The sequence below is a fragment of the Hipposideros armiger genome, unplaced genomic scaffold (assembly GCF_001890085.2).
Source record: "Hipposideros armiger isolate ML-2016 unplaced genomic scaffold, ASM189008v1 scaffold_28, whole genome shotgun sequence".
In the NCBI taxonomy this organism is placed as follows: domain Eukaryota; kingdom Metazoa; phylum Chordata; class Mammalia; order Chiroptera; family Hipposideridae; genus Hipposideros; species Hipposideros armiger.
This window is the reverse complement of record NW_017731378.1, coordinates 3,398,127-3,415,354: the sequence shown is the minus strand read 5'-3', so window position 1 is coordinate 3,415,354 and position 17,228 is coordinate 3,398,127. Positions and strand designations below refer to the sequence as shown.

Genomic DNA, 17,228 nt, shown 5'->3' with positions numbered 1-17,228 from the left:
ATGAACACTTGGAAAGATCCTGCATTGAGACTAAAGAATAAGTCTTAGGGCTAAGAGATCTGCTTTAGGACTAAGGGCAAAACCAAAACACACCTGCCCTAATGAATGCAAACCCAGACTCTATGAAGTCACAAGTACCAGTGAGAAAGTTAATCAGTGAGAGATTAACTTTCCAGACTGCTATGTATCATTTATATGTCCGCTATATAATCAAAAACTTCAAGACATTCGAGAAGCAGTTGGTAACCGGGACTTGTAGTCAAGAGAAAAAGGAACAAACAGAAAATGACCCTGAAATGATCTAGTTGTAGGAAACTACATAAAGGCACTACAGAAGCTATAATAAATATGTTCAACAACTTAAATGAAAAATATGGTCACAGTGGAAATTTTGAAATGTAAAATTTTCACTAGAAAAATGAAAATCTAAAATGAACCAAACAGGGATTCTAGAATTAAAAGTACATTATCTGAAAATAAATATTTACTGGATGGGTTTAAAAGCAGATTGGAGATGACGGAAGAAAGGGTAATTGAAATTAAAGACAGATCAATTGAAATTATTTAAACTGAAGAATAGAGGGGGGAAAAATGCAGTAAACAGAATCTCAGTCATCTGTGGGACAATTTTCAATGATCTAACATATGTTTACTTGAAGACCCAGGAGAGAGGCGAGAATGGGGAACAAAAAAAAGTTATAAAAATATAAGTATTTCTTTAATTTGGTAAAAACCATTGGCTTACTGATCTAAAATCAGCAAACCCCAGGGAGATTATTTATAAAGAAAACAAAACTAACACAGTCAAAACTGCTGAAACCACAGAGACAAAACCTTGAAAGTAGCCAAAGAAAAAAGGGGTGCTACATATATGGGAGTAACAATATAAATAGTGGCAGACTTGACATTATAAGCAAAGAAAGGCTAGAAGATAAGGGAACATTTTTAAAGTGCTGAAAGGAAAAAAACAGGTGTCTTACTATAAAAAAAGAGAATTACAAATATGAAAAGGAAGAAATCTAGAACTCTGTGGTGTTGGATTGGAACTGGAGGTATTAATGTTAACTCATGGTTTTAAAAATATATAAATATAGATGTAAAATACAAGTTACTGTTTAAATGTTGGATTCTAAATGCCATTCTGCTCTAAAAGAAACCATAGCTCCCTGGAAAAATGGCTGATTCCAGGACTGGACAGGAAAAATACAAGATAAGACTGGAAACACTCAAGGAATGATGGCGATATGTCAGAGGGCCACAGATGTCAGCCTAAAGGGGCTCTCATTAGCCCAATATGAAATAATCTGAGAATTAAAATAAAAGATATTAACAGATTACAATCTGTTATAATTTCTTGAAAGACACAAATTACCAAAACTGACACAATAAGAAACAGAAAATTTGAATAGCTTGTATCTATTAAAGAAATTGAAACTGTTACTAAAAACCATTCTACATAAATTTAAAAAAATCTTCCCACAAGGCCGGCTGAGTGGCGCGATGGTTAGGAGCTGGCTTGGGACGCCAGAGGGTCCCGGTTCGGATCCCACATGTGAGGGCCAGTGACGCTGCCCTCCACAGCTGAGATGCTGAACAACAGCTCAACCTGGAACTGGGCTGCCTTGAGTTGCCGGCGACGGCGTAGGCTGCAGTCCCTGTGGCAGTGGGTTGTCATGGGCTACTGTGTGTAGCCAGCAGCCAGCGTGAGCGCCCAGCAGCCACTGTGAGCGGCCGTCCAGAAGCCGGCGACTGATCTGCCTCGCCCAGGAGGAGCGCAGTGATGGTGCCAACTTGAGCCAGTGAAGCGATGTCCTCCACAACTAGACTGAGGAACAAAACGACAGCGACTTGTCTGTTCCCCTTCCCCCGATTCCCCAGCATTGTTCCCATCCCCCCAATTCCCCAATAAAAATCTTAAAAAAAAAAAAAATCTTCCAACAAACAAAACAAAAAACTTCTGGCCCAGATGATTTCACTGGTGTATTCTGTTAAATTTTAAGGAAGAAATGATACCAGGATCATATACAAACACTTTTAGAAATGAAGAAGGAGGGGAAGACTTCCCAACTCATTTTATGAGGTCAGCATAACCCTGACACCAAAACCTGACAAAGGCTTCAGAAAGAAAACTACAAACCAATATCGCTCGATGACACAGATACAAAAATTCTTATTAAAGTCAGTTAATGTAAGTGACCATATTAACAGAATTAAAGAGGGGCAAACATTTGACAAAATTAAACACCCATTCATAGTAAAAAACCTCAGTAAGGTAAACGAACTTTTACTCAAAAGTGAAATCCATACCATTAAAGCAGCGGTTCTCAACCTGTGGGTTGCGACCCTTTCACAGGGGTTTCCGGGTACTTGTATGTGGGCGTATCTGCATGTGGGCCTGGAGACGAACAGAGGAGCGGTGTCTTGGTTCCTAAGACCATAGAAAATATGTGTTTTCCGATTGTCTTAGGTGACCCCTGTGAAAGGTTGAGAACCGCTGCATTAAAGGAATATATATATATATATATATATATATATATATATATATATATATATATATATGGAAAAAATTTTCAACTAACATCATACTTAATGATGAAAGAGCTAATATTTTCTAAGACTGGGAACAAGGCAAAGATGTCCTCTTACCACATCTAGTCAACATTATATTGGAGGCCATAGCCATTCAAATAAAGAAAAAGAAACAAAAGGCAAATAAACTGGAAAAGAATAAAAATGTTTTTATTCACAAATGACAGGAAACAAGGTCAATCGTCAAAAATCAATTATATTTATATATTCTAGCAACAATCGCACAATAAAAAAATTTACAATGGCATTGCAAAATTTTTCAAACAGGAATAAATCTAACAAACTATGTTTAAAAATACACACAGAAAATTTAAAAACACTGCTTAGAAAACTTTTAAAAAACAAATAAATGTATATACCATGTTTATGGACTGGAAGACTCAATATTACTGATAGGCTAATTCTACTCAAATTGGATATATAGTTTCAATAAAATCCAAATCAAAACCCACACAGACTTTTTAATAGAAATTGCTAAGTTGATTCTAAAATTTAAATAGAAATAAAAAGTATCTAGAATAGCCAAAATATTAAAAATAAAAATATGGAGAACTCATACTGATTTCAAGACATATTAAAGCTATAATAATCAAGACAGTGTAGTACAGTCATCCCCTTGGTATTTGAGGGGAAATGGTTTCAGGACACACCCCACGCCATGGATACCCTCATATAAAATGGCGTAGTATTTGCATATAACTTATGCATATCCTCCCATATATGTTATAAATCATTTCTAGATTACTCATAATACCCAATACCATGTAAATGTTATGTAAATAACATTTTATACTGTATCATTTAGGGAATAATGACAAGGAAAAAGTCTATACAGGCAGCTCTCGGCATCCAGCCTAGCTTCTTTTAAAATGTCTACTGTTCATGAAATTCTGTAAAAGCTCAGCTTGGAGGGTGATCACTCTACGCCCACAAGTGCATATGGGTCAGTCAAAGCCTACACCAATTCTGATGCCAACCACGATGCTTTGAACATTGAAACAGCCATCAAGACCAAAGGTGTGAGGGCCGGCCGAGTGGCGCGATGGTTAAGAACTGGCTTGGGATGCCAGAGGGCCCCGGTTCGGATCCCACATATGAGGGCCAGTGACACTGCCCTCCACAGCTAAGATGCTGAACAACAGCTCAACCTGGAGCTGGGTTGCCATGAGTCGCCGGCAACGGCGTAGGCTGCAGCCCCTGTGGCAGTAGGTTTCCATGGGCTACCGTGTGTAGCCAGCAGCCGCAGTGAGCGGCCGCCCAGAAGCCGGTGACTGATCTGCCTCACCTGGGAAGAGCGCAATGATGGTGCCAACTTAGGCCAGTGAAGCAACGTCCTCCATAACTAGACTGAAGAACAAAACGACATCAACTTGTCTGTTCCCCTTCCCCCAATTCCCCAGCACTGTTCCCTTCCCCCCAATACCCCAATAAAAATCTTAAAAAAAAAAAAAAAGACCAAAGGTGTGAATGAGGTCACTATCATCAACATTTTGACCAACCGCAGCAATGAACAGAGACAGGATATTGCCTTCACCTACCAAAGAACAGCCAAAAAGCAACTTGCATCAGCACTGAAGTCAGCCTTGTCTGGCTACCTGGAGATGGGGATTTGGGGCCTATTGAAAACACCTGTTCAGTATGGTGCTTTGGAGCTGAAAGCCCCCATGAAGGGGCTGGGGACTAATGACGACTCTCTCATTGAGATCATCTGATTATGGACCAACGAGGAGCTGCAGGAAATTACCAGAGTCTACAGGGAAATGTACAAGACTGATCTGGAGAAGGACATTATTTCCGACACATCTGGTGACTTCTGCAAGCTGATGGTTGCCCTCGCACAGGGTAAAAGAGCTGAAGATGGCTCTCTGTCAATGATTATGAACTGGCTGACCAAGATGCCCGGGATCTCAATGATGCTAGAGTGAAGAGGAAAGGAACTGATGTTCCAAAATGATCAGCATCATGACTGAGTGGAGTGTGTGTCACCTCCAGAAAGTATCTGAAAGGCATAAGAGCTTCAGCCCTAATGACATGTTGGAGAGCATCAAGAAGGAAGTCAAGAGAGACCCGGAAGTGCTTTCCTGAACCTGGTCCAGTGTATCCAGAACAAGCGCCTGTATTTTGCTGACCGACTGCAACTCCATGAAGGACAAGGGGACTCCTGATAAGGTCCTGATCAGAATCACGGTCTCCCGCAGTGAAGTGGACATGTTGAAAATTAGGTCTGAATTCAACAGAAAGTATGGCAAGTCCCTCTACTACTACATCCAGCAAGACACCAAGGTTGGCTACCAGAAAGCGCTGCTGTCCCTGTGTGGTGGCGATGACTGAAGCCTGCGATGGCTCAGGAGTCCAGGAGTAGTGCTCCTATGCTTCCAGCTAACAATTCTAGAAAATCGGTTTGCAACTAATAGCCCTCTTGTGCCCATCCCTGGGAAGATGATGTTAGCATTGCCCCCTGTCCCATCCTTATTTCATTTGCCTAATCATCGCCTGGCTTTCCTACCTAGTCTCTCCTTTTAGCCAAAGAAATGAACATTCCAAGGAGTTGGAAGTAAAATCTGTGATGTGAAACACTTGGCCTCTTGTGTACTGTGCCGTAAACAGATGAATAAACTGAATTTTTACTTTAGAAACAAACAAACAAACAAGTCTGTACATGTTTAGCAAAGATGCAACCACTGCAGGCCTAACTACATAGTACACGTCAGCAACAATGTTAACTATTTTTCCCAAATATTTTCTATCTATGGTTAGTTGAATCTGTGGATGCAGAACTCGTGGATACCGAGGGCTGACTCTATGTGGTGTAAGGATAGACACCTTTAAAAATAAAGGACCTTTGCTTGTCCTCTGTGTCATGCAGGGACTTGAAGTAGGAGTTGGTCAGTGCCTCAGCCACTGACACCCTGTGCTCTGCATCCAACAGCAGCCTGTTTTCTAGGAGGTTCTGAAATAGATTTATACAGCCAATTGTTTCAGCCACTTGTACAGCCAACTGATTTTTGACAAAGGTACCCATGTAATTCAATGGGGACAGAAAAGTCTTTTCAACAATGGTGCCAAAACAACTGAATAAAAAAGCATGGAAACATTTCCATCTTTGTTATTACAAGAAAAATGAAGTTAATTGTGTAAAAAAAAAAAAAAAGCATGGGGAAAATAAGGAATCCCAAGTTTACTTCATAGCACACAAGAATTAAATAATTTGAGATGGACCACAGACTCAAAGGTAAAAGCTAAAACTTATAAAAAGCCTCTAAAAGAATATCTTTACAATCACAGGGTAAAGATTGATAGGCTGGACTACACTCAAAAATTAGAAACTTCTTTCATCAGTTATATAAATGTCTAACCATTATGCTGTACACCTGAAACTAATATCATATTGAATGTCAACTGTAATTGAAAAAAATTTTAAATGTTTTTTAAAAAATTAGAAACTTCTCATCAAACCACACCATGAATAAATAGGCAAGACATAGACTGTGAGAAAACATTCCAAACACATATCTGACAAAGGACATTGGTATCTAGAACTCAACACAGTTGAGTTCTACAACTCAGTAAGACAATGAAATTTGTTCAAATGGCAAAAACTTAAACACACACATCACAAAAGAAAATATCTGAATAGTCAATAAGCACATGAATAAGTAGCAACACATGCTCACAAAAAAGCTTTATATGAATATAAGAACATTCATAGCAGCTTGACTTATAAAAATGGAAATAGTTCAGGTATCACACCATCAAGAGAAGAACGGAAAATAAACTATAGTATATTTAGTCAATGGAACTATATGAGAATAAACTACTGATATACACAGGAGCATAGATGAATCTCATAAATATACCAAGTGTTAAGTCAGACCAAAAAAATGTAATTCTATTATATGAAATTCTAGAAAAGGCAAAACTAATCTATGGCAGTAAGTTGATCGTGTTTGATTCACTGGAGGTGGGGAAACTGACTAGGAAGGAGACCAAGGGAAGCTCCTTGGGTAATGAGTTCTAGCTTGATTAGGGTGGTGGTAACACGGTGTACAAATGTATCAAAAATTCACTGGCTTATACAATTAATGTCTATATAATTTACTGTATAAAAATTTTATTTCAATAAAAATATAAAAGTACAGAGTTAACATTTTAAGTGAAAAAGTGCAAGAAATCTGTCCAGTTAATAAAAATATCATGCTATTTTTCTGGAGAAAAAAGTCATGGCAGGAGGGAAACTAATTTGTTTTCCTCTAAAATTCCTTTTGCCCACAGAAATGAGTATAACACAGCCAGGAGAACATTAGATAGATTCAGGAAACCTATTCCAGGCTTGTGAGAGTTCTAGAGTAAAGCTATATATAGGCTTTTATTTTCTGGACATTCTATCTGTAAAATGGGCATATGATCTTGTTTACCTACCAAGGAAGTCACCTAAATTAGAAAACTAAAACTTGTCACAGTCCTTAGATCACTTTGGGATGAAAAGGCCAAAAAATTCGGCATTTTACATTCAATATTTTACCATTATAAGACTCCTTCCAGGCTAAAATGAAACTAGTGAGTATAATAGCCACAGGCAGGACAGGTTCTGTCCCCATGCAACATTTGAAAAGGTAGCTTCACTGCTGAACCAGAGGCAGCAAGTTTTGCGTTGGAGTATTTTAATATGTTTTTATATTGCATATAAAGCACATAAGCATAAACCAGTAAGATGCCTTGCTGAAAAGTACCTGCTTTGTGAAAGCAGGCTGTAATTCTGAACAAGTTTTCAATTTTCACAGTGCTGCTAGGGTAAAACATTTTAAAGAGTTTAATTTTTTACAATGGATTCAATGACATAGGATTATCTAACAAAGTAATGGCTAATCAATAGAAGGTTTAGTTGTCAGGTGAAACATATAACACACTAAAAGGGATTGATTGCCAGACTTCTCCTTATTTACTAGAAGGTATATATTTAAAATGACACAAACTTGTTACCAGGCTGCATTCTTTTAACCTTGCAAAAAGCTGCTTAAGAAATCTGTTCATCAGCCCTATAGCAAAACAAGATATAGTATAATGAAAATGGCTAGTGATTGGGGGTGGGGGTGTGGAAGGAGTAGACAGGGACCTTCAGATATATGGTAACATCAAATCAAGTCCCCAGCTAGAATATGGGATGGAAAAAGCAAACTACAAAGCGACATCTAGGAAAGCTGGAACTGGGCTTTAAAAATGTCACACAGATCTACCGAATCTCATTCAATAGATGCAAAGCTGTATCTGATCTCATTCCAAGTCGCTCTTAGGGCAGATTTTTTAAGGACTCATGCAACTGGGCACAATAGGCTTCCCCCACCTCATTTTCTTTTCTTTTTTTAAATGGTACATCCAGATTTAGCACTGAACAAAAAATGAATTGGGCCCATATGGACTTCGACCAGCATATAAGCTGTTTCCTTTATAATTTATTCACAATATCTCAAGTCTCTATATGAAAATATACTTTTTACGGTCATTGCAACCCAGGAGTTCAATAATATTTTTTCTAAGTCAGTGATTACACAATTTATCAAAGAATGATTACACTGAAATAAAAATAAAACAAAACACCAACCCCCTATACAGTCTTCCTTCCTCAAAGTAATTTTAAGAAAGCTGGTTATTAAATTGCTTCTTTTTGAAGAAGGGTTTTTGTAGCTAGACACAAATTGCTAAACCATGTTTTTAGAAAAAGTTATTAGGCTCTGAAGGATTCAGCCGAGGTGGGAAGTTAAATAAACAAATCACTTCATCAGACTTGGAAAGATCACTTTTGTCTTACTTAAGAGACCTACATTAATTACCTTTAAGGTCTTTTACATGAACTGTTTAAAATAAATACAATTTATTTATTTATTTCAAATGAGGTGCTTCTTCCAAAGTATTAAATAATGTCTACAAATGCAAAAGCATTTTTATAAATAGGTAATTAAAACAGATGACTAAAATTAAGTCAAGCTGCAAAACATTACCCAGGATGCACTGTGAATTTTTTTTTTTTTTTAATAAACAGCTCAGGCAATTTTTTTTCCATCCAAAGCCCAAAGCACTTCAGGAAAAAAAAAAAAAGAGGTAGGAAGTTTCATAAGGGGAAAAAGCACACATATATAATGAAATAATGCCAAACCCCAAACTAAAGTATTTACAAGATAGTCCCTTAAGCATAGTTTGTCATATTGCAATTACACCTTACCTACTGCCAAGTCAAAGTGCTTACTATTGCCACTAGGGGGAGAAATGTCTCAACACAAAGCAACAGCAGATAGAGAATGGGTTTTCTTGAGCAATTATCAGAACAAAGCTCCCTTGGCTGTGTGTACCTTCTAATTACTCAATACAATTAAAATGACTAACCTAAAACAAATAGGAAAAAAAAAACCCTGCTTGCCTGATATCAGGAACTTCATTAAACCTTTCCCCCTCATCAATCAAATCAGAAAGAAGGGAATGCCATCATATATAAACATTGCAGAGCTATTAAAGGAAGTAAATCAGTGAGTTTGTTTGTTTTTAAAGAAAGAAAAGAAGTGACTTCTTGAAGAAAGAAATGTCGTGGTATTTACCCATCTGGATGTTGCTTGAAAAAAATTGTCCTCCAAAGAGCAGAAATACAGTATGTTTTCTCTCAGTTCACTGGCTTATGAATGACTTTTTGTTGTTGTTTTGTTAATATACACTATAATGTCATTTTCTGTGTCAGTGATGTGCTTTTTCCTCCTACTCATCCAACTGTATAAAGGAGCTATGCCAATCACATCCATTCCTATACTGGGCTGTTTTCACTTTAAGTTCTTTACCACCGTTTTTTGTAGATCTACTCCAAGGCAATGTTTATTTTAGAACAGAGAATGGGGGGCGGGGGATGGTAGGCAACGGAAAAAGAAAAAGCTACTTATTCCTTTTAGACTTATGTAGTTCCTTCTATAAGGCCCAGTCATCAACAGAAGATGACCACAGAGCCATTTTTCTTTCAGCTGACAATTGTGACATTTTTCCAGCAGAGCACAAGGTGTTGAAAACCTGGCAGCTGTTACCTCCTGGGATGAAGATACTTTTTTATCCTCCCTTGACAGTTTAACTCAGTGGGTCAGCACCTTTAAAGACTGCAAAGTATCCTTGAAGAGGATGGAAGCTTGAATTACTGCTCCCTCCCTAATCAATGTAAACCCTCACTGCAGGTGAAGTCTCCATCTATAGAGGTGCATGGGGGAGGAAAATGTAACGCCCTGAGCCAGATGGTTTTTATCTTGTTTTTAAAGAATAAAGGAACAAGCTAACAAGGGAGACAGCTACTTTGTTAGCTTCTTGGCCTCTCTCATGGCTCCGCATCCCCAGGGTTCCAGCTACACAAGAGAAAGAATACAGAAAAACGGTAAACACTTAAAGAAATATAACTAGAGGGCTGGCATCATGCTGCTTTCAAAGCGTTGAGAGAGCTCTACTCAATGCTTTATTTATCACTGCCCACGTTCTCAAGGATGGTAAGTGGACACATACACAAAGAGAATGGGGGATGGGGAAAGGATTAGACAGAGGTCACAATTTACTCAATTACAGAGAAAGGCAGGGCTGACAGATCCTATTAGCACCAATGTGAAGCAAAGAAGGAGTTGATGTTGTAAGGCTACATTTTTAAAAAGTAATGAGTACTTTCATGTATCCTCCCAGGCCTTTGCCCTTGTTTGCAGATATGAATAAAAGCTATAAAAACAGCTGCTATGGTTTCCTTGGCTTCACATTTTAGGAATAAAAGTTAAAAGAAAAATTGCAGCTACTTTGTACATCCTTTAAATAAAAATTCACACGTCTTAATGCCAAAAGGTGAGATTATTCTGAAAACTCAGAAAATTAAAAGAATGCACTGCTTTAGTACCCGCTACCTCCCCAACTCCCTTGCCTCCTGGTGTTGGAAATGAAGTGGAAGAGCAGGCGCGCAAAGACCAGGTGACGCAGGGAGTGGCTTCCTCTGACTTCCTCCTTCAATATTTTCTTTTTCTGCTAATGTCTTTGTTAGGTTTAGGTTTTTGGAATTATGGTTATAGTGGCCTCATAATACAAGTCAGAAAGTCAGTGTTCTTCTCTATTTTCTGAAAGATTTGTATAAAATTGGTGCTATTTATTCCTTAAATGTTTGATAGAATTCACCATTGAAACCATATGGGCCTTTTGATAGTTAATTCAATTTCTTTCATAGTCATCGATAGGGCTATTCAGATTTTGTTTCACCTTGTGTTGCTCTCAGTGAATTGTGTTTTTCAAGGAATTTGTCCATTTCATCTAAGTTGTCAAATTTTTGGTTTAAAGTTGTTCTTAATATTCCATTATCCTTTTAATGTTTGTAAGAATTGTAGTAATAACCCTTCTTTCAGCTCCTCCAATAATTAAATAACTCTCCAAGTATATTCTATCAACAATGGTAAAACTGTACTTTAGAATAATAACACGTAAACTATAAAATTAGTTTAAAACATTACTAAATTGGTTAGAGTATAACTGAGCATTTTAAAATCAATGGAGAAAGAGTTCCTAAAATCCCATTAGAAACAGCTACAAAAGAAATCGTAAGTTAAGAGATTGGTCTACCTCATACAAATCCTACTTATATCGACACTAGGTAAAAGGCAGCAATGACTTCTTTTTATCTATGGAACTTTATTAAAGTGGGGGAGAAACAAGCCAATGGCACTTCATTATTGTCATATGCAATAGAGAAAAGAGGGAGTTTAAACAGTTTACATATTATGGCCTACATTTAAAAAACCAGCAGTGGGGTAATCAAGTTCAGGGCAGTCCTGGACAGCTGCCCTGTGACCCGCTTCTATTGACCCCTGCTATTCATCACTCTTCTCTAAGATTGAGAGGGCAAGCTCCTAGGGAGTGACCACCACAATAGACAGACACAAGCCAACAGTAATCTGGTTCGAGCAAAAAACCAGATGGCACTGCAATAAATTTACAAATCTGCATTCATGGGGCTGTTAAAACACCCAGAAGCTAAAAGGCTCTGAGAGCCCCAGGAGGATCTCCTACTTCCCTGTTTCTAAAGGCCATTTCTCTTTCCAAGAACATTGAGAGTTCATGCTCTTCACAAAGAGAATGGAGATAAAACCCTTCACAAAGAAAGGAGGGGGGAAAGCCTCATGACCTAATTAATCTCCAGAGCTTGGATCTCAACACTGACAGATATCCGAAAAATCATTCTGGAGCACAAGAGGAAAACAAAAACAAAAACAAAAATGGTTAAATTAAAGTGGAGGGGGTAGAACGAACCTGCTAAAAAGCAATGGAAAAAAAAAAACCAAACCATTAAATTTCTTTCAAATACTGCATACAACAGATCTTGCAAGTAGAAAATGATTCAATAGTGTATGCATTTATTTTTAAAATGAATCAGATTAGTCCCATGTGTGACCTGCTGGTCCATCTGTATGTGCTGGACTTAATAGGCACGATTCTCTCTCTTGCTTCAGTTTGAAGTATGAGAGAGATAAATTTAGTTTAATTTTCAACAGATCAGCCTATCCATTTTCCAAATGGACCATCTGGATCAGCCTATTAAAATTAATTTATAACTTTGCAGAGTGAAAATTCGTTTGTTAGCTTAAATAAAGTTGCCAAAACTTTTTGTGGTGTCATTGTTTTCTGACAGTTGTTTCCATACAGTGGGCAGAGTGTTTCCATCTCCAAATTTATCTTATTCAATATTGTTCTGTTTATTTACATTTACAGACCAGGTGTTGCTCTCCAAATAGTTAAAGTTGTAACTGCACAATATCAATTATTGATCATTTGGATTTTTTTTGTTTTTTTTTGTTTTTTTTTTTTTACAAAGCTTCCCGAACTGATTCAATTCTACTTACTAAACAATTGTTTTTATAAAAAATTAAAAAGTGCACATCCAATAACATATAGTAAATAAAAAATGAGTGTGTCACAGTTTCAAGTACGTACTTTCCCCCTAAATTAACACAAACTGGAGTCAGAAGGCAGAAGTAGAAACACTTTGGCAACACTGAGATCTGAGTTTTAAATCACTGACTAGCTACCTAAGCCATTGAACCTCCCTAAGCCTCCATTTTCTTCATCTATAAATTGGAGATCATATTGAGCAACTTTACAGGGTTATTGTGAGGATTAAGTGAAATAAGTATCAGATTCATGGTGGGCCTCAGCAAATATTAGAGCTCCTTTTCCTTAGAATAATGCCATAAATGCAAGTAAATTACAATTATTTTTTCTACTGCTGGTGCTCATCCTATTCAGTTTTATATTAAAAATGAATTGGTGGGGGCCGGCCGAGTGGCTCTGTTGGTTAAGAGCTCGCTCAAGAGTTTGAGCTCTGAGCAACAGTGGTTTGATGCCTGGCCCGAGCTGAGCAGCCGCTGAGCTGCCAACAGGTGGCAGGATGGCTCAGTTAAAAAAAAAAAATGAATAGGTGATATACCTATCCTCTGGCAACAAGCAAGAACTTGTTTTTGCTGCCAGTGGGAGATGGAAGATGTGAGAAATTGTTACAGGAAGTGAGAAGAGAAAATTTTTTGATGAAATGTTTTTGGACATTTTAATTTTAAAAAGAAAGCACTATGGAATTGAACTTTCAAAGTAAAATGTGTTATCTTTGGAAAATGTGGGGAGACTGGTGAGTAAAAAAATTTTTTTAAGTTGTCATCAATAATGGCCTTTACTTCTAGAAAAAGCAAAGAAATATTGCTCAGACTAAAAGGAGCTAACTTCCCTATAGGCAGATCACTTTTGATTATTAATTTTTTAAGTGTATGGAGAATCTTAAAAGGAAAATAAGGTTTAAAGTCAACTATTCTACTATCTGCACTTAAGAGGCATTTCAAGTTATTTTTCCTAAACAAGAAACCTTTCCTTTGATTTTGTTTTTACTACACATAAGCAATTAACTGTCCTGTACTGTATACCTAGAATATTTTTAAATGATTGAGGGAAAAACCTTACCTGATTGAAATTGATGGCTATAGCCAGACCAACTTTAGAGTACTCTTAATTTAAGATCCAGTGCTTAATGAATGGCAAATAGAGGGTTTCCTGTCTTTTTGTTTTGTTGTTGGTAGCCTTTTATTTTAAGTAAGACTGAATTTCATACCTGTCTAAGTGAATTCTTCTCTGGTATTATCTTCCTAGGGGGTTCGCCATTATTACAGTCTTCTCTCTCTGAGGAATTCTGTGAAAGAAAGTAAGCTTTAATTCAGTTCTCATTATCTTCAATCTTATTCTGTGGGAGTAAACTGAATTACAGTTCTAATTCTGTAAGCTAGAATACCATGTATATTATGCATTTATTCATTTGAAGATTTATATACATACAGACATACACTTATGTAAAGGAAAACATATGCCCATGTATATAAATAAGTGTACGTGTATATAGGGATCTATGTGGGAAGCATTTCATCTATATTTAGGCACTGCCCAGCAGATGATATTCATTAGTCTGGTGTATTGCTCTTTGAAAATGCAGGTTGATACTGGACACAAGAAAGCGCCAGTCTACACTGAGCTGATAACAACTTAAACTATGATTATTACCTTTGCTTGTAAATAATTAGTTTTAAACTACAGTAAATGTTTGGTCAGTACAAGTTCTCAAAGTCTGGATCCTAAAAAAATAGTTCTTTCTCTTCCTCCTCTTCTCAGATTTAATTTTCTTTTCTTTATTGAAAATAGCATAGTGCTGAGCTCAAAACAACCTTCCAGTCAGTGGTTTAGGATTAGGGTCCATTCTTGCCACTATCGCTTCACACAGCTGCTAGAAGGCCCTAAAATGTCAATGAGATTTTTAAATACTTAAGAGGGGAAAGAAACAACAGTCCAACTGAAAGCAAGTTCAGAGTTCTAAATATCAACAGAGCAAAAAGGCAATCCACAGAATGGGAGAAAATATTTGCAAATTGTATATCTGATAAAGGATTAATATCCAGTATAGAGAAATTGTAAAACTCAACAAAAAAATAAGCAACCCAATTCAAAAATGGGCAGAGGACTTGAACAGACATTTCCCTAAAGAAGATTTACAAATAGCCAAAAAGATGTTCAACATCACTAATCATTTTGGAAATGCAAATCAAAACTACAAGGATATACCATCTCACATTCATTAAGAAGGCTACTATCAAATGAACAAACAAATAAAAAACCCCAGAAAATAACAGGTATTGGCGAGGGTGCTGAGAAATTGGAACTCTTATGCATCATTGGTGAGAATGTAAAATGGTACATTTTTGGAGGTGTGCTATGGAAAAAAGTATGGTGGTTCCTCAAAAAATTAAAAACAGAATTACCACATGGCCCAACAATTCCAGTTCTGGGTATATACCCCAAAGAACAGAAAGTCTCTCGAAGAGGTATTTGTACATCCGTGTTCATAGCAGCATTATCCACAATAGCTGAAACATGGAAGCAATCCAAGTATCCATGGATGCATGAGAGATAAGCAAAATGTGGTATACGGTATATGCTCGTACACAATGGAATAATATTCAGCCTTAAAAAGGATTCTGACACATACTACAACATGGATGAGGACACTGTGCTAAGGGAAATATGCCAGTCACAAAAAGATAAATACTGTATGATTAGACTTATATGAGATACTTAGAATAGTCAAAATCATAGACAGAAAATAGAATGGTGGTTGCCAGGGACTGGGAGAAGCAGGGAATAGGGAGTTAGTCTTTAATGGGTATAGAGTTGCAATTTTATAAGATGAAAAAGTTTTGGAGATGGATGGGGGTGATGGTTGTAAAACATTATGAATGTATTTAATACCACTGAACTGTACACTTATGTACTGTAAACTTTATGTTATATATATTTTACCACAATAAAAAATAATTGAAAAAAAATCTGGTAATCATGTAAATGATTATCTGCAAGGCAAAATACAGGAAATACAAATACAAATTATTTGGGTTCTATTTTCCACAACTACATTTGTAATGTTAGTATTTAAAAATTTACAGTTGATATACTCATTACATTACATATATTCATCACATTCTAACTGGGGAGTTACTTTATTTTCAGATTGAGAAATTCTTTCCTACATATGAGTTTATCTGAAAATTTTTATACGAGTATGAAATCATTAGGATCATAACTGTTTTAAATTTAGATATTATATTTTTTTGGTTTGCATCAAATATTATATTTTTTAAGGCCCTTGCATCTCTGTAGCTGACATCTATGTGCTGTGTGTGTCATCTTTACTTGGCCTGACAGGTTGGAACTAAGGTGTTCCTTTTGGGCAGAAATCTCTTAAGAAATTTAACTCGATATTTTAATTTTGTGATGACCTCTTTAAGGTAAAGGTACCTAAAATTAAGACAGAAAGAACATGCTATGATACAAGCAAGGGACAGAGACTCAATAACTTAAGAGTTCTGTTTTTCTCTGTTTTGAAAAAAGTATGTAGATTACCTACAAAAAAATGGGGGAGAGATATAGTTGAGTATATATAAATGAGTATAAAGCATTACAAATAAGGACACTAGCAATGTATGCATTATAAGAGATCAAAAGAGGGCAAAGGTCAATTTGTATAAAGACATACATCTTTACTGCATTTCACAGGTATTGCATTTTTTATAAACCTAGGATGATAGTAACTATCTAGCCCATACCCACAATTTTCTTCCTCCTGACCCCCTATTTTATCTGATTTACATAGATGGGGAACTACGAGTGGGTATTATGAGAATGTCTAAGATATAAATGGTGAAGGGAACTTAAAGGATAATTACTGCCTGAGAGCAGAACACAATGCTAAAGAGGAACTCCTTTCCCTCCTCCACCTCATCAGGGCAAAGGATATCTACATACACATAAAGAGAAAAACAAATATTGTTCTAGCTTGTTCTTTTTAGATAGATTAACCCAATGTTTTTTACTCTGGACCACCATGAGAAAGAAAATCAATACAAAAAATTCAACTCTGTTGTTACATAAAATAGAGGTAGCAACGTTAAGCAGTCATGATATCAGGAACAAGGAGTAAGGTACCCTCTTCCCACTAGTGAAGAGGAGAGCCAGACAGCCATGAATAAGAGATGAATAGCTCTACAAGTCTTGAGGGTGGAGATATACATGAAACAGCCATGTATATCTAAATGGTCACCTCAGTGGTTCTCAAAACCTGTGCACTCTTCAGCACCTCCCAGGAGAGCTCAGTCAGCACTGTGATTCCTTGTATCTTTATCTATGATGAATCCCAATAAGCGATGTTCACAACTGCCCTGGGTCATCAAGCTAAATTATGTCCAATAAGTTCCATTTAAGGGTAACTAATTGATGCAAGCAAGACTGTCACACAAATTAGCAGATGAAAGACACGGTAACAGATAGTTACACAATGTCAAAATATTTCTCCATAAGATACTTAATAATTACAAAAGGAAAAACAGTAACCTTACAGTGGAGAGATCTGGCAGACACCAACTTAACATTATTTGCCTCTTGACAGGATATACTGAGAAGAACACATTATTACTTCTGAGGTAACCTTGCCCGAAACACATAACCTCAATCTGATCATGAGAAAACATCAGGCTAAACCAAATTGAGGGACAGCTATAAAATTATTATTCTGT

General features: G+C 36.8%; 1 protein-coding gene and 1 pseudogene across 4 annotated transcripts in view; one reads left to right on the top strand and one right to left on the bottom strand.

The window, feature by feature from the left end:
* BTRC (beta-transducin repeat containing E3 ubiquitin protein ligase) overlaps positions 1–17,228 on the bottom strand; it is a 173,583-nt gene that overhangs the window by 66,701 nt on the left and 89,654 nt on the right. For 2 of the 4 annotated variants that reach the window (XM_019636437.1, XM_019636439.1), the window contains one exon: positions 13,727–13,804. The exons of the other annotated variants lie outside the window; for them this stretch is intronic. In XM_019636437.1, coding sequence (XP_019491982.1) covers positions 13,727–13,804 — 78 coding nt within the window. The remainder of the gene's footprint in view (positions 1–13,726; positions 13,805–17,228) is intronic. 4 annotated transcript variants of the gene reach the window in all.
* LOC109379676 (annexin A2-like) lies at positions 3,432–5,097 on the top strand (annotated as a pseudogene).